At 40.9% G+C, this 26,773-nt stretch overlaps 3 protein-coding genes across 4 annotated transcripts in view; all 3 read right to left on the bottom strand.

Annotated features, from left to right (window-relative positions):
- The window catches only part of acot7 (acyl-CoA thioesterase 7), a 45,179-nt gene extending 33,664 nt beyond the window's left edge, over positions 1-11,515 (bottom strand). For both annotated transcript variants that reach the window (XM_041056855.1, XM_041056864.1), the window contains exons 1-3: positions 11,265-11,515; positions 9,762-9,879; positions 7,754-7,910 (exon numbers count right to left, since the gene is read on the bottom strand). In XM_041056855.1, coding sequence (XP_040912789.1) covers positions 7,754-7,910; positions 9,762-9,879; positions 11,265-11,428 — 439 coding nt within the window. In that variant the 5' untranslated portion in view covers positions 11,429-11,515. The remainder of the gene's footprint in view (positions 1-7,753; positions 7,911-9,761; positions 9,880-11,264) is intronic.
- A 4,970-nt stretch (positions 11,516-16,485) lies between these two features.
- On the bottom strand, positions 16,486-17,901 carry LOC121195809 (transcription factor HES-2-like). The gene is made up of 4 exons (XM_041059475.1): positions 17,776-17,901; positions 17,577-17,672; positions 17,375-17,462; positions 16,486-17,272 (listed from the first exon to the last, which is right to left on the bottom strand). Exons 1-4 carry the CDS (start codon positions 17,863-17,865, stop codon positions 16,941-16,943), a joined length of 606 nt encoding a protein of 201 aa, XP_040915409.1. The 5' UTR covers positions 17,866-17,901; the 3' UTR covers positions 16,486-16,940.
- Positions 17,902-25,185: 7,284 nt separating this feature from the next.
- hes2.1 (hes family bHLH transcription factor 2, tandem duplicate 1) lies at positions 25,186-26,553 on the bottom strand. Its single transcript, XM_041059413.1, has 3 exons — positions 26,427-26,553; positions 26,120-26,303; positions 25,186-26,004 (listed from the first exon to the last, which is right to left on the bottom strand). Exons 1-3 carry the CDS (start codon positions 26,514-26,516, stop codon positions 25,652-25,654), a joined length of 627 nt encoding a protein of 208 aa, XP_040915347.1. The 5' UTR covers positions 26,517-26,553; the 3' UTR covers positions 25,186-25,651.
- Positions 26,554-26,773: the final 220 nt, after the last annotated feature.

The raw sequence follows: 26,773 nt of genomic DNA, 5'->3' as shown, positions 1-26,773 counted from the left end.
ATTTGTTTATTTGATATTTTGATATTAAAGTTCTGGGTTAAAAAAAAACAATGTTTTCTTTAATTGTTGCATTGCCTGTATTTTAATTATATTTACTTGTGTCAAATACATTGAAACTTAAAGCTGTGCTAAATGCACACTGCACCAACATAGACATAAAAATAGAACAGCTCATAAATGGAAATAAAATCTTAATGAAAACGGAGAATTGTGGCATCACACGGTGCGCTAAGATCGACGTTAAATCAGCCCGAGACTTCTCAGAAGGAAATATGAAGTTCAGGGAAGAGAGTGGGAGCAGCGGCTTATGGCAGGGCTACTCTTGGGGAATAACATTTGCATTTTACACCCCAGTTAAAACCGTGCAGACAGCCGGGCCACGTTACCATGCCGACCGCACTTCTCTCAGCCTCCCTCTCATTGGCTCCCGCCCTTGCCAGCAACCAGGAAGTTGCCCAGAGGAGAAAGGGAGGCATATTTACATATCCTTGACTCTACCAAGACTGTGCGACTCCAGTCTATTATTAGCTCCTGCTGGACCTTTTAAGTGAACTGTGTTTAGGATGGAGGGACGAGAAGGACGAGTGAGAGAGGGACAAAGAGTAGAGGGTGAACCACGGGAATGAACCCGGCCGGCTAAGAACCATTCCCACTCCGACTGATAACCTTTTTTGACCAGAACGTAACCAGGGAACCGGCTTTGAATTTGAAATCCCTCTGCACTGAATGAAGACAATGTCAATGTTCGGCCCTGTTATTGCCTTCACCCGTGTTACCTTCACAGTACTTTGGAGTATCATGTACATTGTGTAGAGGAGACAAACTTGCGGCAGAGTACAGCCACAACATGCACCTTAAAACTGTAACATGTAGAATATTTACCTCAGTTCAGTTAATCTTTCAATAATGAGAAACTGGATTTATTGCATGTGTTGGTGTCTATGTGACAAGTGTTTGCAGAGATCTAAATTCAGTCACAAAGGAGGGGTCTGAACTAGCAGGAGGGACAGCTGGCTTACTTAGTTAGCATTAATGAATTAGTGAACAGGAAGATTTTGGCTACATCCACGCTGAACACAAGCTCCACAGATCTGCTCATTCACATTACCACACTCTGGCACCATGCTGAATAAACTGACTAATAGCACAGTGACTTTGTGCATGGTTTCTCAAGTTCATCGGATGGCAGCTTTAGAAACGAAGAGATACAAGGGGCTTTCAGGCAGTTATGACGGCAGCTGAGATAAATGGCACCTGGCAGTGGCAGGTACTTTATTTTATTTTTAAATTGATAGACTATTGGGGGAACGGGACTGTGTGACAGATATGCAGCAGTGCATGACTGCGCAGGAAGAAAGCCGCGTGGAAGGATATTTCACAGCAGACAGTCCGGCTAACATCACTTGGGTAATTTTACGGAAGCATAACGTCAGCAAACAGAAAGCACTTTAGCATAAGCAGTAATAAAGCATACTGATGTAAGCATAGCAACGACAGAAACCACAGCCACACACAGTCTGGCAGTCTGCTGTGGGACAAGAAACAGAAAATCAAATTCATCTGACTATCCCATGTGTCTACCCCAAAACTTTCAACTTCCAGCTGATTACAGGACAAAAATCCAACAAATCAGGTATTAACTACAACGCACACAGCACCAGCAGCCACACAGTCAGACTTTGCTTTTTTTTTTTAAACTACAAGATAAGTAGCAGAATTCCCAAACACTATGATCTGTCATGTTTCATTATAAATTAGAGGTTTCTGGGGGGCTGATGTGACTATTCACATGGGCGCTCAAGTAAAGGAAATGTCCCTCCAGTACTGCTTATTCATCCAGTCCCCTTTAATGTAAGTTTAAGGCATCAATTATGACTTCATACCGTTCTTGGAATTTCCTAAATGCACATTTTCTGTTCTCAAACACTTTGAACAGTCCCAAAACCCAGTCTGCACGCATCTAAAATCTTTTATCTCTATTCTCGGTGCTCCTTCCTTCCTCTTTCTTCCTCTCTTTTGCCCCAATCTCTTTCCGTCGACTTCACCCTGATCCATTTCTTTCACCTCAAGCAGTTTCACTTGATTTATTACTGCCTTTTACTCGTTCACCCCTCTACTCTCCTCTTTGTGTCCTACCCACTACCCTTCCTTCTTCCTACGGGCTGTTTTCTTTTCTCCTTCCTGAACAGCATGTTCCAGGCTCAGAGACAGTGCAGCGAGATTCGTTCTCAGTGCTTGATCCCTGTGATCAAAACCACAGATTTTCCATTGTGCTGAGCCAAGGCTCCATTAGTTTTAACTACATTACAGTCACGCTGTGGGATGCTACAGCCTGATAGGAACAGATGAAATCATGCCAGGAGTAGAGTTCAGGGATGGAGCTTGCCCACAGAAAAAGAATGTCCAATACTAAATTTAAATGGTTATGGTATATTTTTTAAGACAGACTGTTGAGTATTCTTACTGTGAGTACCTCTCTTCTCAAGTTAAATCCAAAACTGATCCAACTGTGAGACAAAAAAACTGTACAGGAACTTTATACTATAGTAGTGTTGCCTGTCCTGTTACAGACCTCAGATATGTCCTCAGGAAATTTTTCTTTGCTCCAAAAAGTAAAGTTACTTCCATACTCAATTTTTAATTTAAATTTTTTCTGGTATTTTCCGAATTATGTTTAAATTTAGATTTGATTTTACATCCTAAAAATCCTGTCTCATGTCATGTGCTTATTAATTTTTTTTTTAATCATTATAAAAGTGTGTGTGCATATTCCCACAGCACTCGTTCAGTACGTGCAGTTGTGTGACCCACCAGGATCATGGCAGGAACTGTCATGCTTATTTTAAGCCTCAACCCACAATGCACTGCTCTCAGCTCTGTCTATGCGTGTGTGTGTGTCTGTGTGTGCTGAGGGGGCACGATCTGTGTATGCTGTGTTTATGCAAATGTGTGTCTGAGTGTGCATGCAATACAAGCATTATTACCTCTGTGGGAATTTTGTGTGTGTGTGTCTGTGTGTGTGTGCGCCTGGGCACATGCAACTCTCTAAAGTGCATCTATGTGTATCATGTTGGATCTGTGTGTGTTTATGTGTTTATGATGTGTCTGTGTACAGTTTTCCAGATATGTATGTGTATTTTCATGCATGCTTGTACATATATTGGTATATGCAAATCCGTGTGAGCCTGTGTGTGTGTTGGGTCTGTGTTTAAGTGCGCATGTGTAATCTATTAGTGCGCATGTGCGATCCCCCCGGCGGGGACAATCATCACGGCTCGTGCCCACAGTAGGCAGCCTTCCCCTGGGGGGCCGTGACTGAGGCCTGCCTGACGAGATGCTGCCTGACTGACTGTGGAACCTGGATGCTTGCCTCCTCCCCCAACACACACACGCACAACGTACACACACGTGAAAGAAATAAACATGAATGTATAAATACAAAGAATACACACTGTCACAGTGTACAAGAAACATGCACGTGTACGTACACACAAAGCTGCAAAAACGTGCATGGCTGCACAAACACTCACCCTCTAATGTACATTAACATGCATGAAAATATAAACACAAACTGCAAATGCAAGTCTACAACCAAAAAGTAAAACTCCGTCTTTTGTTTTCCTGTCCAAGCCATCCATCACTCTTTTGCCTCTGCAAAGATGCAGCCACGAACATGGAAAACGCTGCCAGTCCTGCCTCAGTATGAGACTTCTTTTAGAAAGAAAGGGAAGTGTGTGTGTTCAGTGTTCATCTGTGTGGGTGTGAGAATGCGTAGGTGTGTGACTTTTTCTATACAAAACGTGTCAGCGTGTGCAGATCAGGCTCTGTATGCATGCAGGTCGTCCCTACACAACCGCGTGTGTGTCAGTGTGCCGGGTACGTGCGTGCGTCGTGTTGGAGCATGTGTGCAGGTACATCCACTTGCCGTTTGTGTCTGACTGGGCCACAGTGTGTGAGGCCTGACGCTAAGCCGACATGACAGAAGCAAATAATGTCTGCTCCCGTTATCTTCTCTTCCCCCTCGGCCCTGCAGGAACCTTTTAAAGGGCCAAACACTGATTAAAGAACACACACATACCCATGCACACACGTACATGTATACAGTACAGACACACACACCCACTATGCTTATACATACCATGTTACACATGCACACGTGCACCACGCAAACACGCATTAGCAAAGTAAAGCAACTAAACGCAAGGCACAAAGAGAAAAACACACATTTAACATTTAATTTTTTCTGAGATCCTGTACAAATCCACATGACTAAAACCTAAACATGTACACAAACCAAAACATGCACTCGGCCACTGATTTACACAGCCCCACATACTATGAATAAAAATGGACAATCCTCCTGAGCTTTAGATAAAAATAAATCCATAAAAACACAGATGTCCTTAAGCTTATATGGATAATGGCTGTGTCAACTCAAATGGACACAAACAAATATTCTCACACATATGACCTACTTTCTATAACTATAAACTAACAGACCCCCAAGCTGGAACCTCTCCTCTGGCTCCCCTTTTAATGTCGTGGTTGCCTGTGTTTGCCTGACTTGAGGACACAAACTGATCTGCTCACTCTGCACAGTAATCAGAAGTCAGTCTTTAAATATCAGTTTTCTAAGTCATTTTCTTAGAGTGGGATAGAGGGTTAATATGTGTTGCACTTTTTGGTTTTGTTAGACTGAAACATGATGCAATTAAATATGAATCAGGGTGATGGCAGAGATTGTATTTATATATAATTTGGGCTATAAAGTGAGCGAATCCCAGCACAGATGTGTTTGGCCCACACAGCCTCCAGAGAGCTCAACAGCAAAGTTCAGCGTCCCAGAGGAACTCACCTCCACGCCTGCTCTCCGTTCGAGCTTGAGCTACGCTCATCTACATTACTCCCACACTGCCCTGACCCTGAACCCACACTTCGACTTCAGAACTGTTTACCCTGTTTTTAGTTTATACATGCAAAACTCTGCACTTCTAAACGATGAACAGAACTGGAAAAGTTTGTTAAATCCAGTAATTACTGAAACTATGTGAAATGTCATTTTCTGACACTAAAATACTTTAATGAATTGTCGAGCTGAGAGTTAGCTCACCAAGCGACCTGCATTTGTTTTTATTTTATTTATTAAAAAATAAGCCACAATCCCTTGTTGACATAAATGCTAATATGCTGAGAATGTATGCTAATTTAATACAAAAAAAAAGAACCAGCAAGAAAAACAAAAAGTTAAAATATGCATCTAAAAGTACAAATATCTGCAGAACACAGAACGAATATATATATCAGGAATTCTTGGTAAAATACTGAGGGTTTGAAAGACCGACTTTGTTTCTAACACTATTTTTGTCCAATATATGAATAATTATATGGAATACAGGAACAAACCCTGGGTTTTTATTTAAAACTGAATCATAAATCCCATAAAGTGCATTAAACCAAACGGTGCCTCGGGTGTTTTCTGTCCATCAGCTCTCTTCCTGATTGGGGTCCTTCCTGACAGGCTATGTACTGTATCGGGCTGTCCGTGCCGATGCCTGTATGTATGTACACTGCTCTCCACCTGTCATCTCATATCTCTGCCTCCGCCTCCGTCAACCTGCTTCCAGCCCAGCAACCAGCCAACCAACCAGTACAAGCCAGTTGCTAGGGCAACGGCTGTCTAGGGGATACTTCTTTTGTTTCTCACACCTCCTTTCCTTCATCCTTCTTTCTATCTCTTCCATACTCTCATTCTTTCTTCCTCCTTCATTCCCTTTGCTTTCTTTTTGCCCATCGATACGTCTGTCTACTTCTCTCCTACTGTTTGTCTTTCTGTCTCACTCCCTCTCTATATATACCTGATTCTGTCTCTTTCGCTGTCTGTTGGCCTCTTTAATCTGCTCAAATGGAAGATGGACATGTTGCTTTAATGCCACACTACCTATTAATTACAAATTAATTAAAAAATAAAAGTAAACATCCAGTCCAGTGAGATTTGCTGTTTTACAGGTCCAAAAAAACTGCACCTATGCTGCTGAAATTCATTTAAAACCAGCACTTCTGTATATATATTGTTTGTGTGTGTCTTTACATCCATTAATAGGTGTAGACATCATCTCTCCCATTTTGATATGAAGCAGTTGCAGTACGGTCAGCACATGACATTTGGTTGTTGCAGACAGTCTGTGCATCACTGCTGCCACTGGCATTTAAAGGTTCAGAGATAACGTTAGGTCAGCCCAATGTGATCCTCCCTGCATCTTCACTCAAGGGACTCTGTGCAGTGTGTGTGTGTGTGTATGTGTGTAAGCCTGCATACATGCTGTATGCATGTGCATGCTTTTATGTGTGCATAGCGCATATTATATGTGCACAAATCTTTACAATGACCATGAATTACAGACTGCATCACTTGGCAAAGATTCTAAAACTGGAAACCAACAAGGCTGTGAGTTTCTATTCCCCCCTCTCAGCTCTTAATGCAGCACCTCATGTAAGCAGTGTTTCATCTTTCTCTCTTCTGAGAGCTGCTTCACTGATTGTGTGCTGCCCTCTACTGACCAAACAGCAGAACAGCACAGTGAGGTCAGTCTTTAGCCTAAAAAGGCTCAGTGCTGAATGAAATATTTAGCATTTGAATAAAATGTCAAATTATTTTTTTCTAATAAAAAAAATAAGTCACAAAAAAACATGGCAGTAGAATAGTAGGTAATGAGACTAGTTTAAAAAAATTAATATATACACTTTACCAATGACAGTGAGTGATGGAATTAAAATATATATTCTGCTAAAGAAAGCCGCCATCTGTCCTGATTTTGGTTTGTTTTGACAATCACACATGTATTTCATCCAAATCCTTCTTACAATATGGAGGCAGCTGATCTTCACACTCCATGTTTTGGTTTCTTTTTTGTTTTGTTTTTAATAAAACACATTAACTGGCACTTGTTCTTGGCTTGTCTCCCTTCCATGTCATACTTTGAGCAATTAGAGACATCAAGAGAAATGTATAGCAATATAAGTGTAAGGGAGAGAGAGAAACCACTAGCTGATTAATCAATGTGTTGATTGTTAAACAATGTATCAAAGCTGTTGTCGATTTATTGTTTATTGTGAAACAATAAATCAACAACAGCTTTGATAAATGATGGTGCTGTTCACCAAGCAAAAAACTCCAAACATTCAGTGGGTCCAGCTTCTCCAGCATGAGGACGTGATTCTTTCCTGTGTTTCATATTGTTATATTGTTGTGAACTGAATCTGTAGAGGTCGTCTTTTCATTATCATCTGACATTTTATGCACCAAATAATTAATACATCAATATGGAAAAATAACAAACGCATTAACTATGACAATTCTCATTCACTGCAGTGAGTTATTATAGAACATACTGTACGTGGAAGGTATTTATGTGTGTGTGTGTGTGTGTGTGTTAATATGTCTTCCTGCTTGTGAATTCCTGTGCACTTGCATTTCTGTCATTCTTTTATGTCCTCTGAAGTGATATGGGTGAGAATGAGGCTAAAGGTGAACACTGCTGTGCAGGTGAAGCAGCAGGTTCACACAAAGTCACTTGTCAATTCAGAATTCTGAACATTCTACAAACAAAAGATGAATTTTAATAATTTACTTTGAAAATTTTCAAGTAACAATTCCTTTAAATATACAGTATTGTCAAATAGTTAAATCAACGCCTGAACTTTACTGTTTGGTCGGAGCCTTTTCTGTAAAGAATCAAATGTCAAAATGAGTCACCTGTGAGGATGTTCTCAGCCATGACTTTGACCTGCACCTCCAGTGAGTGCTTGGAGGTGTAAGTGATCTCAGCGGTGACGTGGGCGACCTCACCGATGAACACAGGGGACAGGAACTCAGTCTTCTCCACCCGAACCAGAGCTGCCAAACAGCGGTCCTGGAGGGGAGAAACAGCAAAACTTAAACAAATATCACACACACATTCACAACCTTAAAGAAAACGTTTTTTTAAGATGCTGTTTTAACAAACTATGACTTTCTTCACCCTCTGTTGTGCTCAGTCCAGCATCTTTCATTTTTGTTCGAAAAAGAAAATTAAGTGGAGAATTAAGTTTGAAAGCCAGAGATCTCAGCACCAGGCAAAAAGATCACTGATACTGATTTATCTTGTCAGTCCACTATTAGTGTCACGGGGTCGTTTTGTGCTGTACGGTAACAAATCAAATAAAATAATCTAAACTTACACACTGCCCTTTGGAAACAGGTTGGTAACGTAACCTCTTTAGTCCAATTGAGATTAATGATCTCCTGAGCTGTAGGATGTTTTACTTTAGAAAAAGAAAAAGTAATAAAATCAGTGCAAGACAATCTAAGGCAAAACTTTGAGGGGCTTCTGGAAGATTTTAATCCATCAATGGCATCTGTCACTTTTATCACCATCAAACTGCTTTAAATTCACGACACGTTACAGTACGGTGACTGTGGTCAGATAAGTTTAAAGGTGCCATGATGTCTGTATAAGATAAATCCATCGTAAATGTACAAAATATTTGAAGGGACAAAGGAAACTCAGTTCTTAGTATGACATAACAGACAATACAAGACCATAAAACACACTGTGAAGAAACACAATACAGTTGATTGCGATGAGCTGCTCCTTCTGTAATTCAAACAACAACATCTGTAATAGGTGACAACAGTGACTGGAAACTGTTATATATACATATACCAGGACATAACCACTAAAAATAAACTGAATTGAATTTGGCTTCAGTGTTTTAGATGATTTTAAGAATGCTCACTTTTAAGTATTTTCATTTTTATTTGAAAAAAAAAGTTTCATGTGCCTTTATGAAGCAGATGCCTGCTATAGAATATGTAAAAGCACACTATGCCCATGAATGATTTAATCTTAATGTCTTATCTGAACAGTGAAATGTGGGACATCAGCAGAATATGATCAGAATGTTGCAGCAGGTGAGACGACGATCGAATGATGCAAGAGAGAAGTCAGTTAAAGTTCACCACGAGAAAACGAAAACCAAATGTGGGTCATGAACTGCTGAATATAAATAATAAAGCAGCCGTATATTTCCGTTTGGAAATACATTGTTGCCCTTAAAGGTGGAATAAAACATATTTTACCTCTCCTCATGAAATGATTGTGACAATGTGGTTTATTCTTGATAGATAAAGTGTATATCTTCTCCAAACTTCATTGATCGAGCTCTTCTAATGTGATTACTGATCTGTATAAATAGGAATAAAAAGAGGAATGTGTCTGAAAACAAAATTATTCCAACTTTATGGGCAACAGTGTATTAGACTTAAAAGCTCTCATATGCTGTGACGCAAATAAAGTGAACTGTAGCACTTTATCATGGTTTTCATTTTTTGAAGACGACTGCATCAAACTGAATAAATCAGTTTCTAAATGCTGGACAATCTGTCTTAATAAACATTTTATGTCCTCTAAGGAAGTGGTTCTAAAAGCTTTTCAATTCTAATTGCTTCAAGTAATGACCCATCACATGAAGGAGAGAGAAACATTTTCCCTTTTAAGATTATTTTTGTCTAATTTAAATATTTTCATATTTATAAAAGAAGAGGTTAATATGAGTAATGATAATAACTGAGCAGTTCACATTTATTGTGCTATGTAGACAGTTTCTATGCACATTGTATTTTAGTCTGTTTTTTTCATGATGATGGTGCAGTTCATTTATTTTTCTCCTAAAAAGGAACCTATAATAAGTTAGCTATCCAAAACTTGCTGTGCGCCTCTCACCCCGTTCTGCGTGTTGCAGTGTCGTGTGCCGACGATGCAGCCAGCTTCCTCGATCATCTTGAGGATGATGCCGCCGTGGACGTTGCCCACGATGTTGGCGTCATCTGGCCGCATGATCCTGCAGTAAAGAGAAGATCCATTAGCACGACTGTGGATCTGATGGTAGGATTACAACACCTGTAATTGGCCTCTTGGCGTCCTGTTTCACACATCTCTTCGGATTTCTAACAGAAGGAAGCAGCAAAACGCTGAAACATCATTGAGCAATGATTTCAAGAGACAAAGAAGGAAGTTTCCTCTTACTCTAACAACATCTGGCACTTGGTGTTCATTTTTAAAAAGACAGGATTGAGCCAGAACTTTGTATTTTGCATTTCAATCACCTGACATATTTGGTTTACATGACATTGTTGCTTTATTCAGTTGAATGAAGCTGATAATTCATTGAAGCAGGTCCCCATGTATGAAAAGGTGCCTGATGAAATCATATCTATAGAAAAAGAAAAGAATCTGCGATATTTGTTGACAGAAGCCTTGGAGAACCATCTAGGTACATATCTGCTGTGATGTGCTAGTAGATAGTCACTCGTGAGTTAAAACGATTTCTATCAAGCATATTTCACATATTTCACGAGCTCAACACTGATTATGTAAAACATGTTGTTGGAGTATTTCCCACAAAGTTGAGAGTATCATGGGTTCTTTTTTTGGGACTCCAGCCACACCTCTCCACATCTGTCTGCTGTCTGCTCACAGTCTCATTATCAGTTTCAGACGTGGCAGTGTGCCGTCATGTACTTCAGCTGTTTCCAGTTCTTCAGTGTGGGTTAAACTAGTCTTACCACTTACAGTCTGATCTGATTACACACTCAAAAGTTACAAACACACAAACCACACAAGTATGCACCGCTGCACTAATGTCTGACTATTCTTGGGAGTCAGACAGTTAATATTTATTTCCTTGTTCATATTAACAACAAAGTATGTCTTCCCATAAAAACAGTCTGAGTCAGAGGGAAATTACACAATTGCAACACTAAACAACAGTCAACTGGCATCTAACCCAGAGCAAGTGCTCTGAAAGATGATCACATCCACCCATGAGTAGCTCCTATATGTTGCAATGAAGTCAAATACAATAGCAGGGTAATAAATACTACTGCTCATAGGTGTTGCATTATTTTTATAATATGTAGAGTGAATGTAGAATATCTTGAAAGGACATTTTAATATTTTTGTTATATCTATGATTTTCAATGTCAAAGCTCAATCAACACCTCTCTGACACAGTGTCAACAATTAAAAGGTTTAACCAAAGGTGGTATTTGGTATTAGTAGTATCTCTAGTATTGTTCTAACAACTTCAGTTTTTCAAAAACCACAAATTTTAAGGATTTTTGTGTGTGTCAGGGAAAGAAAGTGAACCAGACAAAGCACCCTGTATATTCAGCATCCCTCAGTGTGTGTGTGTGTGTGTGTGTGCGCACACCAGAGATGAACTACCTGCTGAGTTGATATTCGGAGCCCTGGTTAGCTTCAGCCACCCCACCTTCCCTGACATCTCTGTTGACTTGCTGACTTTGACTCGCTTGACGTTTCTCCTCCTCCAGTGCTGTCTTATCCACTTCATCCACTGCCTTGCTCCTCTGAGGCCTAAAGCAACGCATCTTTACACCCTGACTGACTCTCAGTCTTACTCTCTAACCTGCGCCTGTTCTGTATGATCTCTACATTCACAGCTTCTGAGATTTTGGGGCCTGACGTTTGCTACACAGAGTGATGTCATTCAGGGTTTAATGCTGACCCCGCCTTAGACATCACGACCGGTCAAACTGGATCTCAGCACACCCATTGATGCACAGACAACAGGTGACCAATATAATCTGTCATCATTACTGACATCATTACAGCTGTCAGGATGAGCAGGAAATATGTCAGATAATAACACACTTCAGCACGCTTCAGAAATGCTTTTTTTTTTTGTTATTGTTTCTGTTTATTTAGAATGTGTTTTTTATTTCAGCCTCAGTTGCTTCATTTATGAAAACGCATCTCGATGGGCTTTTCCCCGAACACCTCAGCTAAGAAATCTATATTTGGAACAGCAGTGAAAATGTCACATCAAGATCACAAACAAGCCAGTTATTAAATGCCACAAGACCTGTCTGTTGCCCATATTCTACAAAAAGTACCACGGGTTCCACTGGCAGACAGACAAACAAACAAGCTAATGGTGTCAAAAGCATAGCCACACCTAAAGCCACTGATAATGCTGTTAAAGAACCAGAACTGAGTGAACAAAAATGTTGCAAAGGTGTTTCCAGAATTGATTTATAGATGAGAATCTATGCCAAGGTCCAATGCCAAATCTGGGAGTCCATCAGCCCTTAAAATCCTGATCACGTGTCTTTATAAGTGAGGATGATGTACTTGATGGATTAGTTGTAAAAACACAAAAAAACAGTGAAGCATAACAGTCCTACTCAGTGTTGATGTAAACCTCACACAGCAACAATATAAAATACAGCTTACAACTAACTGAAAACGCAGAGTATTAAGAAAGTTTTACCTGCATTGAGAAGAATAGTGGCAAAAACTGTGAAGCAACTTCAGAAAAGTGAATCTTGGTATCATTTCTGTCCCTGGTCCTGACGGAAAGAACACAGAAACTAACAAAGACCTGACCAGGGTGGAGGGGATTCTGTATCACAAACTGGGCTTGAACTGTATTTTGGCCAGGGAATCTTACATCACCAGGTAAGACAGGTATTTGTCAAACATTCACAACTGTATGCTCACAAACCTAAAACACACACCTCAGTCCCATATATGCATTATGGCATGTTTGCACATACAGATACAACCTTAGTGGATTACCCTCACTTACAAATGAAAAGTTGAATTAGAAGGGCATTAGTATTAACAGCAGCGACCTTACATTTGGATTTTTATTTACATTTAGCTGATGCTCTAATCCAAAGCAACTTGCAATCAATAGCAGAGCAAGTTTAGAAAAGTATGAAAAACAGATAAGCAGCCAGATGTTTTCTGAGAGCAACTAAAGTGAGCAAAGTAAGCAGTCTAGTAAGAGTTTAAGACAAAGATGGTTGAAAGATAAGACTAAGGATCCAGACAAGGTTTGGATCTATTCAAGTCAACAACTGATGAAACTAAATACATTTAATACCTGATGTGTCAAAAGTGGACAACATTCAGGTTTGCAGCCCAGGAGGAGGTGATGTGATTACATTTATAAGAGCAAAACATATCTGACTTTGCTGTTAGTATTTCTTAAAAAGAGAAGACAGGAAGTGACTTGTTTTTTCCAGAGATAGAGGAACTTCATCACTGTGAGCTGAAGTGGAGTCAAGACAAAGCAATGACCAGGCCATTGATGGACAGGAAGTCTACCCAAAGGGGTTTAAGTGGCAGGAAGTTTGAATTTGACATAAGCAGCCAAGGACTGTCAAAAGAAAATGTGTAGGACAGGAGAGGGAGGGGAATGTTTGAGGCTACTAAAAACAAAGCAGGTTACAGCTTTTTTGAAAATGTTGTAGGAGCATTTTACTTTAGGAAAGTTTTAATTTGGCAGGTTTGACTCAGGAATGCAGAGTGCAGGAGAGTTAAAGGAACAATGCATGTAAACTTCCTGGGTAGGCTTTTCAGAGGACTTTTAAAAAAAAGCTACTGGTTGTGTTCCTTGATTTGAGGTCAAATTTATTGTTTGATAGTGTTTTTGTTTTTAATTTCTGCATATAATTATATAATTCATGTTTGTGATGAGTGGAGTTATGCACAACATTTCACATTTTGATCTGTAACAAAGGTACAGCAGCATCCACGAGGTTTTTTTAGGAGGAGAGGAGGAGAGGAGCGACTACATTCATTGACAAACCCCTACAAGTCCAAACTAGCTGATAACCAGCTTTATTTGCATACACACCCAGCTTTAATTGGTCATACTGTTTGAACTGAAGGTAAAGGTCATTGTGAGAAATGAAGTCATTCTTTTCTGACACAGACACGACAGGCTTAAGGAACCAGACCAAAAAGTAGCATCTCATCATAAAATAATCCTCAAACCCTCTGACCAAGACACAGTAATACTACATGTCCACTGAAACAATTTCTATTTAGAATCTGTCGAGAGCTGAGGTCTCCGTCTGCTGACATCAAGCTGCACGATCACACCAGTATGGCTCCTTAATTCACTAAACAAACTGTTATCATATGTTACTTATGTTTCAGTCATCTAAACGCTTTAACAGGGAAATCATGTTAAGTCAAGCAGGTTTCGCAGCTTCCACTCAGACCAGAATCACCTGATCAGTCCTGTATTACAAACCTTTTCAACATAACAGTTTATGGCACATATAAAAACTCTTGGCAGTTATGGCCAGTCTGCAGGCTTCGAGTTATAGATGACTCACACTGACAATCTCAAATATCAGAAAATTTTAGCCAAATAGCTGCATGTTCTTACATTCCCCATAAATTTACATACACGAAAAATTTTCATAAGCTCTTTCCAGTTACATGGATATTTTGACCAAACAAATAAATATTTTCATCTAAACCTGCACCTTTAAAACCACAGAATACCATGACATGTTAATAGGTATAGGTTTATAGGTCTACTAAGGTTTTAAATAACCCAACCTGAATCTGCAGGTTGAAATGTTTTCTTTCCTTAAAACCAAACCACATTTTGTGGGTCAGAATGTGGCTCTGGCACCTAAATAAACCAAAACTTCAATGAAAGCAACTGACAAGACAAACCAGGACATATTGTGACAGGACAAGTCAAAGCACAAGTTTATATGTTACGGGGTGTTGAGATTTTGGGGACAGCTGTGGGGGGGTTTTAAAACAAATTATAATATAATGTTTAGCTCTGACATGTTGTATACAATGACATCGCTACAGCTTTCAGTGAAGGGTATTTCTGAAGCAGCCCAGTACAAACAGAGCTGTTGTACTGTAACAGAGCTGTATACCTCCACCTACAGGCGAGCACAAGTACACCCAACCCGGCATGCTGCTGGGAAATGAAACCTCTTCATTGCAAAGGTATTTTAATAGGTAGCAGTCATCACCACTGTGTCGCACACAGCTGGCGGTTTGCGTTCAATCTACTTCCCGTTTTCATCATTGGAAAAATAAATAACGGATCAACTAGACGCGATTTTACCCCACAGTCCAGACAAACTGTTCATGGGAGCCGAATAATTCAAGCCTGCGCTATAAAATACAACTTTTAGTGGAGTTTCGGTGAAATGATGGCGACCTTAACGTGTCCTTGGTAGTTTTTTTTTTAGCTCGTCCTACCGGTGCTAACCTCGGTGAGGTCATCATGAACGACAAACATGGTCTGCATCGCTGCCGAGAGCCCACGGGCTAACAACACAAATAAACACTGAAAACACTCCGTTTCAATGGCCATAAACCATCCGAGAATAAACACTGTAACAGAGACGGTGTCTGCGTGTGTGCAGACAGTAATGTGCTGTGTGTTTCAACAGGACATGAAGCGGATTACTGTGGGTTATCATCCTGTGAGGGACGCTCACGCGGCGACGCCGGTAGCCGCGCTGATCAACAGCACGTTATTAGCCCGTGAAGGCTTCCTCGCACATGGGTTAATATGTCGCATTAAACGTCCTACCTGCATAATTGAAGGGAGGATGCTGCCTCGTGCGCCTGCGGTACCGACATGACGACGCTGATGCTGATGGTGGTGGTGGTGGTGGTGATGATGATAAGCTCTCGAGTCTGTTGGTCTCGTGTGGCAGCGAGATTCCTGTGCGATGTGCAGGGGAATCGGACTCCTCCGGTGTCCGCCGGCTTCTGTGCTCAAGGTCTCTGAGAGAAATGACTCATCTGGACATAAAGTACTATGACTCCACAGAAACACTAAAAAAAATATATGTTTTACGTATTATAGCTAAATTATTTTGCAAAAAGAAAAAGTCGATTCGAAGTGTCTTTAAATAGGTAAAACTTAAATGACAATTTAGAGTAAACCAAACAACAGCTGTTAAGCTTGGGCTGCATGTAGTAACCGCCGCCTTTTCAATGAAGTAGACGGGAAAGACAGGATTGTGCAACTGAAATAAAAACCACAACCGTGTCAATGCCTCCAACCTTCGGAGGAGGGCAGCAGAGACCGTATTTAATAACACAGTCAAAGCAGGGTGTCAGTGCTTTATGTTGCCTGTTGAGGGCGCCTGTGACCACAACAGCCGTCCGGGAGTTGACCTGGCAGACTTGACAGATGTGTCGTCCCTGCTGTTGGTCTTTACAGATAGAGGTTTTCCCATATAAGGAAACATTAGACCATATTTTCTGCACCAAGGCTCAGTTCAAAGCCTGGTGGAGCTACCTTTTGTTTTCATGCTCCCATTGTTGGAAGGAGGCAGCTTCCAAATATTTCTTCTTCTGTTTCTTTTCAGCTGTGTATATCTTAGCACACCGTTGTGTGCGTGCCCTTTGTTGTGTGATATTTGTTGACTGTCTCTGTTCCTGAAATTTTAATACAAATCAGAGTGCCAGCTAAATAATATTTTCTCTTCTATTGTATGGCCCTCGTGTAGCCATTTGTGCGTTAACGATGCGTAATTACGCACAAGAATAAAGACCAAGGGTAAACAAAAAGACAGACGATTTAACCACGACATCGCAGTTTTATTTGTGTTTATATAGCATATATACAACATTTGCTGTCGATAGCAAAAATAAAAACACATCCCAACAGAGATACTTAACAGTGACATATAATATGTCTACAAACTTCATCTGCACAGACTCAGGACACTGACGTGCAAATTCATACATACACTGACCCTTTGGGTCTTACAGGGCTGTTTCAATAGCCCTTAATAACTTAGTCCGCAAAGATGACTAAATTTTAACGTATACATACATGCAGATTTAAAAAAATACGACTGTCTAAACTTGTCAACTCATACAGGACAAAAGACTCGTGCGCAAAACGTAAGTATATAATACTCAACCGATAAGATTTAACGATGAATTCAGGCTTTTCATCAACGGAAACGAGACCCTAAAATCACTGTGTATATTTACAAGTGATGCTATCTCAACACGCTGCCCACATCTCAAATATTTTACACATTTTACATTTCATTTTTCGCGGGGTTTTGGGAGGTTACGAGATGTCTACCAAGGTCTCCACATGGCAGCGCTGACAGCCTGTGGGCCTGGCTGTGCTGGACCGGGAGCCACTGCGCCGCTGCTGCTGCGGGACTGGCTCTCCGGTCTGAAGTTGAAGCTGGATTTGAGGCTCAAGAGTCTTTGTTGGATTTGAGGGAAAGTCCTGGAGCTCTGAGCGCAGCAGTTCAGGCAGGTTGGAGTGACGGTGGCGGACATGGACTGCTGAACGAAGTCGTTCACCCTCTGGCACGCGTCTTGATCCACACTCATTTTAGGAAGCAGAGCGGAGACGCGCTGGAGGCAGGCTTTGTAGCCTTCTCTGTAACTGTCGGCAGAATCTGAAAATGTAATGAAACGTTAGTATTGCTAGTCAAAAATGATGGGTCCACTGTTGATACATTTATCTACAAAGGTGTTAAGCAAGCAGAACCATAACTCACCTTTGGTGTTAACAGGGGGAATGTCGCTAAGGAACCTCACAGTCATTTCCAGGATGTCGGCTTTCTCAAGCTTGGAGTAGCGAGTTTTCTAGAGAGAATAATAAAAAAAAACAGATGTTAAACATATGAGCATAAACGTTTCCTTAACCTTAGTATATCTGAAAAGTGTTCTCTCCGTATGTTGAAGTGTATAATAACTTACATCTCTGCCTGTGAGGGGAAGGATGAGGTTTTTCAAGTGGTTCAGGCTGTCGTTGATACGGGCGCGCCTTCTTTTTTCCATCAAAGGTTTCATAGTCTGAAAAGATAAAATAATATTTAGTATCCATTCATTACAGTGAGAGTAAGACACAAGAGGAATTGTGTAAGATAACGAAGCAAAAGGCTGTGACTTCACTTACCTTTCTGAGCTCAAGGGCCTGTTTTCTTTTGGCCACAGTTAGCCTTGGAGAAAAAGACTGGAGAGCTTCACAAGTCATGTTTGGAGACATTTTCAGCGTCGTATTTGAGCCAGGGAAGTGTCCAAAACAGAAATCGGCGAAAATCTGTCTCTAACGGCCGAGAGCTGCGGTATATATCCAGGTCCGTGGCGTCGCTCCTCGTGCGTCACGGGTACGCCCCCAAGCCGGCACAAAACGATTGGAATTGGCCACGTATTCGATGAAAACAACACAAACGCATCACATTTAGAAAGATAACCATCTGTCTTCTACTCTAATCCAAGCGTAACAACTGCAGTGCGTGTCTGCGTTGTGATCCATAAGCCAAATTCAAACAATTTTAGCATCAAGAAGCTGAAGAAATGTGTGCGTGAAGAGGCTTAAAGTATGGACGCACTGGATGCCCATTCACCAAAAACTGATTCTGCAAACTCTCATTTACATCACGTTAAATAGTAAAAAATTTAGTTGCACATTAGTAAACAGTGAAGTTTATTATTTCATACATAGATGGAGTGGGTTGTTGTTTTGTATGTAAAACACGTTTAGTTACTGGCGCGTAATTACGCACCAGTACCTATATAAGGTTGGAAATAAAGCGTAGCCTAAATAGCATTAATTTATTTGGTAAGTTGCTTATGAAACATGTCAGACTTCATTAGATAATAATATTTTGCATTGCACTCATTTTGCATTGCTAATAAGATTTGTTTTCCTGCTGGACATACCATTGTTGTTCCACGCTGAGGTTTTACTATATTGTATTTTGTGTGTGTAATTTGCCCAAGTTTGATCTTATATCATTTAGGTAATTCTGAACACTTTAAATAAATATGCACACTCAGAACAACAGGGTGCAATACATACGTTGCTGGCATAGGGGTCAGACTTGCGTGTGTGTAAAAGTGTATATCGAGGTAGAGACTCTTACTCCAATCACATACCCAAGCCACGCTACTTTCAAATAACATCTGCTCTTAGATTTTGACAACAATAGTTTTGCATATGACGTTTTTATGCAGTTTCTGCCCGGGGGGAGTTTTTACCTGTAGGGTGTATCCCCTTGTTGCCAACGCCTCCTGCAGGGTGGCGGGGCTGAAAAACAGTGGGTGGGTAGAGAGGGAGCGTGTTATTCAATCACAATAGACGCCGCAATATATAAAATGAGCTTGGTTTTAAACTTATGAAGCACTTTAATAAACATGTAGATTCTTTACTTTTGGAATTGGACTTGATGTAGTTAATAACTAACCATCGCACCCTGCGAAGTATGAATCAAACTTTGAATCGCAGCTTTGATATTTGCAGATTTTTAAATAAAAGCCGGAGAGACATGACAACCCATCAAATACCCCTGCACTCAGGGGAACCACGCGCGCAGCACGCGCCACGGGGACCAGATGGCTGTCTGTTACCGAGCCTACCAACCCCTCCGACCTCCATCCTCCATCGACAACCCCACCCCCCACACACCGCTCCTGCACCCCACCAGCATCCTGAACAGCCAATCTCCCTGTCCAGCTATGGTAGATCCATCTCTCATCCATAACTGCGCGCGCGCGCGCACACGCACGCACACACTCGCACACACACCACGCTGCATATACAAGCTCTTTTTCTACAAACTTACACGCAGGACACATGATCTCCACGCAGTTTTAGCGTGGGTATCCCATCTGCATGCTTCTAATGGGTCCATGTTGTTAGTGTCCAACTGAAACAAACCATTCTCACCCTCGCCCCCACCCCCGTTCAGAAACTCCTTGTTGCAATTGGCTCCTTTAGCTTGACTCTTGGATATTTTAGCGTCCAAGCTATCATGAAATGCTTGTTTATCAATATTATATGGTGATGACGAAACACAAAAAAGCTCAGTCTGTTGATGGAGATGGAAGATGTTTGTCTGGAAGAGCACGCGGCCTCACAGCTCCACCGATAAGGTTCTGTCTGGACGAGAAATTACCTCAAAACGCACAGTGATAATCTTAAAATCTGTGCAACTGTTGTTTTATTTTGAAATGGTGACACATTCCCAAAATAAAAGAGTATGGCCCATAAAGAATTACAAATATTAAACTGAAAAATTGATGAAAGCAATCATGGAAAGGAAAACTGCTGTCCAAGGGATTTGACACTCACTGGCAATAATCACAAGTCTGCAGTCGATTATTGTACTAATAGTTTTTTGTCTTACATAAACTATAAATTCTTTTCCAGCTTGCAGCGCGCATGCGGTTTATTTCCTTTTTAAGAAGCAGTAAGATATGAATGTTTACTATAATTTATATGGAATTTGGGCCTATTCAGATTTGCATAGATTATCTTCAGAGTATTTCTACAAGTTGAAATGGAAAAAAATAAAGTCTAGAGAGTTGGAATATATGAAGGTCGTCGTGATGTAGACATGATCTCGTCTTGAAAGAAAAAAAAAAAAAAAATCCAAGCGCTGCCCTGAAATTGAGAGGCACACTTGCTGCACGCGCCCCTCACCGCCCCGCTGGGCTCGAGGGACGATGGGGGTTGGGTCGAGTCGGGTGGGGTTGGGTGAGGGTACACTTCTCTTGAGTTTTGCTCTTACGGTTAGAGTCCTCTTTTGTCTTTTCGAGCAAATTCGGCGTCGGTGACCCATCTGTGCAGGCCGGATAACAGGGAGCCTTTTGTCTGAAAATGTTCCGACACTTCACGGGAGTTAAGAGTCACACGCGGGACTGAGGGATGGGGGGAGAAACTGCGACAGGGACTCCACCTGACTTTTGCCGCAGCGTGATGTGAGCTGAGAGAAAACGGGCGGCTTCTGTGTCTTTCTGAGTCTCAAACAATGGCAAACATCTTTTCCGGCCACAGCTTCCATAAACAAAGTTTTATATCCGTATGTGAACATCAGCAGGTCTAAACAGTTTCAGTTATCAAAATGAAAGAGAGTATGTTGATATAATGTATGTTTATCCATTATTCAACTCATATGTGTAATGAAAACAATGCTGAGCACAACAACGTCAATCTGCACTGATCTGTCTTCAGAAAAATATCATATCACCTGTCTTCATGAAGACAAAAGATTGTGACAATATTTTGTCTATTTAGCTTTTGTTGGAAACCAGGAGATGTGGATGTTAGTCTTTATACACTGTCTATAAAAAGAATCCTTCCTGGAAGCTTTTTGAAAGCTGTTTCAGGGGGATTTAATGTGGCTCTTTTAACACTGATCAACACACACATTCTTTTATATTAAAGTTCCATTTTCAATTAATTCAGTTTTATTTATATAGCACCTTCCACTATCAAATTTGTCTCAAAGCGCTTTACAGAGACCCAGAGCCTGACCCCAGAGCAAGCACTTAAGGTAACAGTGGCAAGGAAATATTCCCTTTTAATAGGAAGAAACCTTGAGCAGAACCTGGCTCATATGGGGGACCCTCCTGCCGATGGCCGGGCTGGGTGAAAGGAGGAAAAGGAGGAAGATAGGACAGCTGGGAATGGAGGAGAAGAGGAGAAGGACATGCAGCATATAAAACATGATACAAACAGGGTTGGCAGTGAGCAATGAATGGGCCAGCATTCAGATTACAATATCATCAGTTAGTGAATATTGTGTACTCAGCAGATTACAGTTATGATAGGAAACAGAGCACAGAAGCAAAAAGCTGTCATGATTGGTCATTATTTACATTACAGTTCATGCAGCTCCGGGGCCAGAAATAGCTGCAGAAAGGTACAGAGAAAGAGAGACCAGAGAGAAACAAGCACAGGACTACGGTACAGAGAGGACACAGAGTTAATGACATGTAATAAAGGTTAATAAATGTGAAAGTGGGTCTGAGGAGAGAAAGAGAGAAGAGGTGTGCAGAGGATCATGGGACGTCCCCCAGCAGCCTAGGCCTGTGAAAGTGAAAATAGATCTGACAATGTTCACTTGTTTAGAACACAGCTGAATCATGGTGCAGCCAGCTGGTTTAAGAAATCACAGCTGGTTAAATGGACATCGCCTGTGTGAAGTCGTGGGGTTTCAGTTGGTCGTAGAATAAATACATCTGTATCTCGAAGGTCCAACTATTGGAGGGTCAGTATCATGGCAAAACCTACACCAAGAAGACAAATAATCCCAACAGCTCAGCCAAAAGGTGAATGAAGAGCACAGCTGAGTGACCATGCAAGACGCTAAGAGAACTATGACAACTCTGAACCAGTTTCAAGAGGCTCAGATTGGACAGACTGTGCGTGCAGCATCAGTTAACCAGATGCATGACCCATCACCAGCTTTAAGGGAGAGTTATACAGTTTGCCAGAGGGAACATGGGAGACCACCAGACTAACCTCAGTGTTAGGTGGTTAGAGCATATTTTCACAAACGGTAGACGGTAATGAAATATGATGCTGTCTGTAAGAGTCTTACAACTTAGAGATTTTTGAGAAGATGTGTTTTCCAGACAGAGAGCCCAAGCATAAAGCCAAAGCAGGATCACACATACATCTGCATGGGGCGTGAACAGTTTTGAAAAGGAAAATGGGGAAAACAGTAAGAGTTTCCAGATGTGCACAGCTGACAGAGACCTGTCCACACAGACTCACAGCCGGAGTTACTGCTAAAGGACATGGAGGGGGCGAATACTTGTGCAAACAAGCATTTTGTATTATTTCATACTTATAATTCATTTAGATGATTTTTTACTTTGGCATAAAAGTCCCTGTCAAAAGGCCACATTAAATCAACACTGAGACAGTGGTGAAGGACAATAACAGACAAGACACATACAGGTATAATACACGAAGACTTACAAGGGAAGCAGGTACTTTTTTTAGGCACAGAACAGCTGTTTTCCAGTGTTACTTGTCTTTTCAAACACAATTTTAATCCTTTTCCCCCAAGTTTTAGGCAAAAGCTCTTACTGACTGGTTATAGGTATAGGAGATTTTGTGACACCTTTTCTATTACTTTTACACTAATGTATATTACATCATGTGTTGTACATTATGACAAGGCTTCATGAACTGTTTTGTCTCTTAGGCAGACATTTGTGCCTTTCTCTTAGTCACCTGTAAGGGATGGCAATGCAACCTTACATTAGATTCATTAGTTCATTTGTGGGCACTTAATCTCCATGGGAACAAGGAACATTCAAGTCCAATGACAGCCATCCCTGCACGTTAACAACATAAAGGACAAGTTCAATTTTTTTTCAAGTCATTATTGATTAATATGCCAGTATTTTATCAATTAATGATTTAATAATTTGATCATTAACTAAAACCAATCAACTTCCCAAAACCCAGCGATGTTCAGTTTATGGCCACTTTTAATAAACAAAAGCAGGAAATCCTCCCAGCTGAAAAACTGGAACGAGCCAAAGCTTGTGATTTTTGCTTGAAAAGTGACTTCAACGTCTGATGAGCTATTGAAATATTTTCCAGTTAATGTTCTGTTTAAGCCCTGCGATTGACTGGCGACCAGTCCAGGGTGCCTCTCGGCCGTAGTCAGCTGGGATAGGCTCCAGCTCCCCCGCGACCCTGACAGATTAAGCGGTATAGAAAATGAATGGATGGATGGATGTTCTGTTTATTGATTAATCTTTAATTTAATTTTTGATTTTTGATTAATTTAGTTCAACTGTAAAACAGTTATTTTGCCTATGGACAAGTTCAGATAAAGTTAGCATGAGGCTTCAGCAGCCTGAGTTGGAAAAATGGAGTTGGGATACATGGACCCACAAACAGGGAATTTTGTACTAAAGAGACACTTGATAACTCAAAAGCCCAAAGCATGATATTAGTTTTGGTTGAACTTTGAAGTGCATTGTGCACAGAATGAAGATACAAGATTTAGTCCTCCATGTGGGGGATAATTACAAGAAACCATTAACTCTTTCAATGTGAACAGGGGTGTGTAGGTATTGTTTTAAGATAGACATAAAAATGTGAACAGCATGCATTTTCATACCTGTTTTCAATTTTATAGAATCACTGATATTAGTTCATTCCAGCTACAGTCAACCTGAGGAGACATACATGTAATTGAGACACAGTAGGTATAATTATTTCCTCACCATTGTTGGTTTACTCAAAATCCATCATCCAATATTTACCAGCTGTCTGCCTAAAGACATTGTACTTGCAATGATACTGTCAGAAAATCAAACCTAAAACAATAAAGTTGCGGTTCAAATCCAGGATCATTGGACCATCTTTAAAATGCACCAACAAGAATCCCTGCTCTTTGCTGCAGTACCACACTATGATTGTAGCACATTGGATTTTATGAAAATCCATGAATTTTAACTAAAAATAATGATAAGGATATCTGTCTCAAGTGTGTTTCAAGATGAATCTCCTACCAAATTAAAGTGAATGAAACCAATGGCAGCCTAAAAGCTCAGAAAGTATTGGTCTGTGTCACAGTGAACAAACAATATTAACACTTGAATTTAAGATTACTATTTGTAAATACATTATAGGCCAGGAGTTATATGCCTCCATGACACTTTATGGTGGCCTATAATGAAACCATATGGTGTAAGTTTAAAGATAATACTAAAATAATACTTTGGTGCTTTACCAAGCCGAGTGTTATACATTCATAATAGAGAATAGTTTGTCTGAACAGTGCACAGCTCGTTCTCTGCTCGGGGTAAAATATTTTGTGTCTAACAGTAGACACACTTCTTCCTACTATAATAAATGCATGTATAAACTGCGGAGCTCCACTGAGTATAACTTACTTCATGTTAAGACAGCATTGTAGAAACATCTACAACTGTGAGCTGCAAAATCCTGTATGTTAGAACAGAGAATAAACACACAGGAAAAAGAAGAAATAATTTCCAAAGTGGGACAAATCAGAATAAAAGCCAAAAAAAAAAAAAAAAAAAAAAAAAAAAACAGAGCTTGTAGAAAAACTACAACACCTTATAGCAATAATAGTTTATTATACTGTGTTGGCCTATAAATTCAAAAGCCTGCTGCTAACAAATAACAGGAAAGTTATTATTTATGAGGAAATGTAACATACTGGGAAACTACTGAGAAACAAAGGTGTGTTTTGTGTTGTATATAATCTGTCATTGTGATTCACAACTGCAGTCATCTCAGTGTGTGTCCCATCACACAACCAGCCCAACTTCTTCCCACCAATTTGGCGGCAACTAGAGAGGCGCCACACACATCAGCAACAATAGAGCAGCTGCTCATCAGCATCAATAGGCTCCGGGTGACCTGTGGCTTTATGCGTTTGCGCGCCTTTTTTTTTTATCCCTTTCAGATCCCTGAGAGTCCTCTCCCTTTAAGACGTCTGGGTGTCATAATAAATTTAAGATTCTTATACCACCACAAAATATAAAGATCAAACAACACAATCATCTTCAAGGAGTGTACATTTATTGAAAATCTTTCGTCAATGACAAAACATTTGTTTCACAAAACATGTTTTTTTCTCTCTCTTACATGCCATCAATGGATAATATATAATCCTATTTAACACATAGTGTTTACAGACTATTCTGTTGCACAGACCAAAATACTTTTAAGTCCATCGTGCAAACCTCAAACAAAATAACCCTTGGGGTTTTACAAAAGTGTTGTCTACAACCCATATCTTTGACACCCCAAAGAGGATTGCATTTTTTTAAGTACATAGACTTTACAGTTTCTTTGAGATCTGTGCTCGTGTGCCCTCGGGCATTAAACGCAAAATGAGCCAAATGCTGAATTAAATTATTATACAGCAGCTCGAATTATTCTCCCTCTTCTTCATCTTAAATCACCAAGACTACAGTTATTGGAATGCAACTAGCAAAAACAACATCACAAAAATAAATAACACACATGAAATAAATGTCCATCTAATCTACCAAGGTCTCCACATGGCAGCGCTGACAGCCTGCGGAACTGGCTGTGCTCGAATGGGAGCCACTGCGCCGCCGCCGCTGCTGCTGCTGCTGCTGCTGCTGCGGGACTGGCTCTCCATTCTGGAGCTGAAGCTGGATTTGAGGCTCAAGAGTCTCTGTTGGATTTGAGGGAAAGTTCTGGAGCTCTGGGCGCAGCAGTTCAGGCAGGTTGGGGTGACGGTGGCGGACATGGACTGCTGAACGAAGTCGTTCACCCGCTGGCACGCGTCTTGATCCAGGCTGGTTTTGGGAAGCAGAGCGGAGACGCGCTGGAGGCAGGCTTTGTAGCCTTCTCTGTAACTGTCTGCGGAATCTGGAGGAAAGCAAAGAAGACATTTGATTAGTAACTAGAATTTTAATGGGAAGTATATCTGAAATAAGAGATTTATTTGTCCAACTCATATCGTAGTTCAAGAGATTATGGTTACCTTTGACTGGAGTGGAAGGAAGGTCTCTGAGGAACCGGACGGTCATTTCCAGAATATCAGCTTTCTCCAGCTTGGAGTAGCGTGCGTTGTCTTTGCCGACAAGAGGCAGAATCAGGCTCTTCAAATGACTGAGACTGTCATTGATACGAGCGCGTCTTCTCTTCTCCAACAAGGGTTTCAGAGTCTGGAAGGAATCATGAGAAAAAAAAAACATTATTCCGCTGCACATTTTTTAAAAAAAGAATCAGGATCAGAAAATATTTCCAGTTAAATAAAGAGTCGTGGTAGTTTCCACTCTTTTCCTTACCTTTCTCAGTTCGTTGGCTTGTTTTCTCTGGGCCACAGTGGACCTGGCAGGGAGAGGCTGGTTGGCCTCGGCAGTGATGCTGGGACTCATTTCGTTTGCTTCTTGTTGTTGTGCTTTTTGACGGGAGGTACTTGCTCTTGGAGCAGCTGAGCTGAAAGTGTGAGGCAGAGCTGGAGAGCCTCCTATTTATGTGGATCCGGCGCGTCAGAGCGGAGGGCACACAAGCCATTGTGAGGGGCCTCTGACAGGGAGGGGCGGGGTGGGGCGATGCCTTTGGGAGATGAGTTAGAGCTCCTGTCTGGACCATCTGGTCCCGTTGGGACCCTGCGCCCTACCGCCGGTATGCG

The sequence above is a fragment of the Toxotes jaculatrix genome, chromosome 2 (assembly GCF_017976425.1).
Source record: "Toxotes jaculatrix isolate fToxJac2 chromosome 2, fToxJac2.pri, whole genome shotgun sequence".
NCBI classification, from domain to species: Eukaryota; Metazoa; Chordata; class Actinopteri; family Toxotidae; genus Toxotes; species Toxotes jaculatrix.
The sequence above is the reverse complement of the archived record's forward strand: the minus strand, read 5'-3'. Positions and strand labels throughout refer to the sequence as shown.

Excerpts from the sequence above, each read along its gene's own strand:
- hes2.1 (XM_041059413.1), bottom strand. The coding sequence starts at position 26,516 with ATGAGTCCCAGCATCACTGCCGAGGCCAACCAGCCTCTCCCTGCCAGG. Across the intron at positions 26,304-26,426 it reads AAGCCAACGAACTGAGAAAG|ACTCTGAAACCCTTGTTGGA; the intron begins GTAAGGAAAAGA and ends GATTCCTTCCAG. Across the intron at positions 26,005-26,119 it reads TCCTTCCACTCCAGTCAAAG|ATTCCGCAGACAGTTACAGA; the intron begins GTAACCATAATC and ends GCTTTCCTCCAG.
- LOC121195809 (XM_041059475.1), bottom strand. The coding sequence starts at position 17,865 with ATGTCTCCAAACATGACTTGTGAAGCTCTCCAGTCTTTTTCTCCAAGG. Across the intron at positions 17,673-17,775 it reads AGGCCCTTGAGCTCAGAAAG|ACTATGAAACCTTTGATGGA; the intron begins GTAAGTGAAGTC and ends TTATCTTTTCAG. Across the intron at positions 17,273-17,374 it reads TCCCCCTGTTAACACCAAAG|ATTCTGCCGACAGTTACAGA; the intron begins GTGAGTTATGGT and ends TTACATTTTCAG.